The following is a 3,925-nucleotide window of genomic DNA, read 5'->3' as shown; positions in this document are numbered from 1 at the left end:
CTGATATATACGCAGATACACAGATCACTTTTTAATTCCTGAAAGACATTGACATTTTACAGAACCAAAATTATTTGAAAAAAAAAACAAAAGCAAATTTACCATTACATAATAAACAATAAAGCAATTAACGTAAATAACAGATGGAGAGGGGGATGCGACCGTGGGGTGGAGTGTCCCCCTCCGATGTTCAGAGAGGGACCGGGCAGAGGGGCTGTATTTGTTATAAACCCAGAGGCAGAGTGGACATGCGGTGGATCGTTCTCTTCCTCAAACCGTTCCTGAACAGTGTTTACAGAGAGACAGGGAGCGTTATTACAGCATCAGGACCCAGTCTCCACTCACCGCTTGTCCTCCGTCTGAACACTTTGGGTCAGTTCTGATGGCTGCACACCACAGTTCTGGGGATTGACCACAACATTATAACAATCACAATGTGGCCCTCAGACCCTTACACTGACTATTCCTCCTTCAACATCAACTTCAAGAACTGACCCTGCACTCACTGCTGGATATACCCCCCACCCTCGACAGGGGGCGCTGTAACCAGATCAGAATATTATTTCCTTCATTTTCAGTGGTTTTAATCTTGTGGCTGATCTGTTTATTCAGATACCTGTCTGTCTCTTTGTGTTATTTATTTCTATGTGTGTGTGTGTGTGTGTGTGTGAGAGAGAGAGAGAGAGAGAGAGAGAGAGAGAGAGAGAGAGAGATGTCTCTCTTTGTGTGTGTTTTCTCATTCTCACTTGTTTTTCTCAGTTTTCTCCCTCTGTCTCTTTCTCTCCACACACACACACACACACACACACACACTGTGTAATCTCGGCAGGACCGCACATATCAGCGCTGAGTCATTGGCGCCGCCCTTTATGCAACTATCCAATCCGCTTTCCCTCTGGCTGACGGTCCCCTGTGATTGGTGGAGACGAAGGCCCGCCCCCGGGGTCGGTGGTGCTTATATAACGGTAGTAGAGCGCTGTTTTGTTGTGTTACAGTTCGGTTCGGTTCAGGAGTTTGCTGTACTCTCTCTCTTTCCAGACCGTGTTCCAGAGCCCCGGGATGTTGGTGAAGCTGATGTTCGCGTTGCTGGCCCTCTTCCTGGCCGCGGAGGGCTCCAGCCTGGTGGGAGCGCCCATCAGCGCCGACATGAACGAGACCGAGGTTCAGGACGCACTGCAGTTCGCCGTCGTTCAGCACAACCGGGCCAGCAACGACATGTGGACCAGCCAGGTGACCAAGGTCATCCGCGTCCAGAAGCAGGTGAGGCACGGAGCGGGTCGGAGAGGAGGGGGCCAAACTGCGCCATCTCGCTCTGTTCAGAGCCCTGCTGCTCATGTCCCATACAACAGCGCTAAACCGTGCGAGCGAGATCCTTATAACATGCGCACTATATAATACTTCATATAAACTACATCAAATACAGTTACAGCTCCTCAATGTTATTGTTTTATTGTTTGTGATGTCACATGCTGTGTGTGCTGTGGTGTGGGGGATAGGGACTGTACCACTGTGTGTGTTAAAGTGGGGGGATAGGGACTGTACCACTGTGTGGACATTCCGTTTCTTGTAAATACGTAATAAGTTGATAATTATTAGTAGTAATATAATTAATAACAATAGAATTACATTACATTAATAATTTATTAATTCATTAATTCATTGTCTGTAACTCTTATCCAGTTCAGGGCCGCGGTGGTTCCGGAGCCTATCCGGAATCACTGTGCAGAAGGCAGGAACACACCCTGGAGGGGGCGCCAGTCTTTCACAGGGCAACACACACGCACACATTCACTCACACACTCACACCTACGGACACTTTTGAGTTTCCAATCCACCTACCAACGTGTGTTTTTGGAGCGTGGGAGGAAACCGGAGCACCCGGAGGAAACCCACACAGACACAGGGGGAACACACCACACTCCTCACAGACAGTCACCAGGAGGAAACCCACACAGACACAGGGAGAACACACTACACTCCTCACAGACAGTCACCCGGAGGAAACCCACGCAGACACAGGGAGAACACACCACACTCCTCACAGACAGTCACCTGGAGGAAACCCACGCAGATACAGAGAGAACACACCACACTCCTCACAGACAGTCACCTGGAGGAAACCCACGCAGATACAGAGAGAACACACCACACTCCTTACAGACAGTCACCCGGAGGAAACCCACGCAGACACAGAGAGAACACACCACACTCCTCACAGACAGTCACCCGGAGGAAACCCATGCAGACACAGAGAGAACACACCCCACTCCTCACAGACAGTCACCCGGAGGAAACCCACGCAGACACAGGGAGAACACACCACACTCCTCACAGACAGTCACCCGGAGGAAACCCACGCAGACACAGGGAGAACACACCACACTCCTCACAGACAGTCACCCGGAGGAAACCCACGCAGACACAGGGAGAACACACCACACTCCTCACAGACAGTCACCCGTACCACGAACATTTAAACTCCAAGCGTCTCTGTATCATTTCTTCAATAAAAACTCCAGTAACAACATGCTGGCTTTAGTTCAGAAATTCAGATGGGCTCTGTCTCTAAGCAGGGGCGCTGCCACACACACACACACACACTAGTGCACTAGGGACAGTGAACACACTCCTAGACGAAACACAGCTGCAATAGCGCAGGAGAGTGACCTCACCATTCGGTTTAACTTCCTCTCCTACTCCTCTTCCTCTTCTTCCACCAAGTCCTCCTCTTCTCTCTTCCTCTTTCTTCTCATTTGCCTCCACTTCCTTTTTCTCCTCCTCTTCTTCTCTTCTCCTCTCCTCCACCTCCACTTCTCTCTTTCTCCCTTATTCCACACCCTCCTCTCCACTTTCTCCTTCTCATCCTCCTCCTATTCCTTTTTTTGCTCCATTGCCAGTAAAGACTTGTCGATGAAGAATCACTGAAGAGTTTTATTGCTGTTTCTGCCCTCAGGTCGTTGCTGGACTGAAGTATATCTTCACTGTGGAGATGGCCCGGACGTCCTGCAAAAAGGGGGGAGTCTTGGAGAAGTGTGAAGTCCATTCAGACCCTAGCATCGCAAAGGTGAGTTTTCATCTGTTCACCAAGCAGTCTTCACTTGTCTGTTATTCAGTTCTGGACGTGTCAGTGACCGGTCTGTGTCTGTCTCCTCCCTCAGCCCCACGAGTGCAGGCTCGCCGTCTGGTCCCGGCCCTGGTTGGGGAAGACTGAAGTTGTGGAGAACACCTGCAAGTAGAGCTCTGACACAGAACGCCGTTCCCTCCGGCCAGGAATCAGCGAGAGCCTCCTCTTCAGGAAGCGTTTACTTTAAGAGAATGTTCCAGATCCAGAGAGTATTTACCGCTTTGTTGTAGTTGGTTACAACGCTTCGACTAACTCTTTTCTTTATTTTTAACTAACGTTTTTATAATCACAAAAAAGCTCTGAAAATGGGGAGTTTGTACCGTTCAATTTCTATTAAATCACTATTGAAACGATCTGTGTTCAGATTTATTCTGTTTTTACTCATGGGAGTGTTCTGCCCTTTTTCTGGACAGTCATTAACAGGTTCATTAATTGAGCCTTTAAATTCACTCACACACTCACAACTACGGACACTTTTGAGTCTCCAATCCACCTACCAACGTGTGTTTTTGGACTGTGGGAGGAAACCGGAGCACCCGGAGGAAACCCACCCAGACACAGGGAGAACACACCACACTCCTCACAGACAGTCACCCGGAGGAAACCCACCCAGACACAGGGAGAACACACCACACTCCTCACAGACAGTCACCCGGAGGAAACCCACGCAGACACAGGGAGAACACACCACACTCCTCACAGACAGTCACCCGGAGGAAACCCACCCAGACACAGGGAGAACACACCATACTCCTCACAGACAGTCACCCGGAGGAAACCCACGCAGACACAGGGAGAACA

General features: G+C 49.6%; 1 protein-coding gene across 1 annotated transcript; it reads left to right on the top strand.

The window, feature by feature from the left end:
- The first annotated feature begins 1,027 nt into the window (after positions 1-1,027).
- On the top strand, positions 1,028-3,477 carry LOC136705459 (cystatin-like). The gene is made up of 3 exons (XM_066679047.1): positions 1,028-1,260; positions 2,954-3,064; positions 3,159-3,477. Exons 1-3 carry the CDS (start codon positions 1,060-1,062, stop codon positions 3,234-3,236), a joined length of 390 nt encoding a protein of 129 aa, XP_066535144.1. The 5' UTR covers positions 1,028-1,059; the 3' UTR covers positions 3,237-3,477.
- The last annotated feature ends 448 nt before the right edge of the window (positions 3,478-3,925 follow it).

This window comes from Hoplias malabaricus, chromosome 8 (assembly GCF_029633855.1).
Source record: "Hoplias malabaricus isolate fHopMal1 chromosome 8, fHopMal1.hap1, whole genome shotgun sequence".
NCBI lineage: Eukaryota > Metazoa > Chordata > Actinopteri > Characiformes > Erythrinidae > Hoplias > Hoplias malabaricus.
This window is presented reverse-complemented; position numbering and strand designations above follow the sequence as displayed.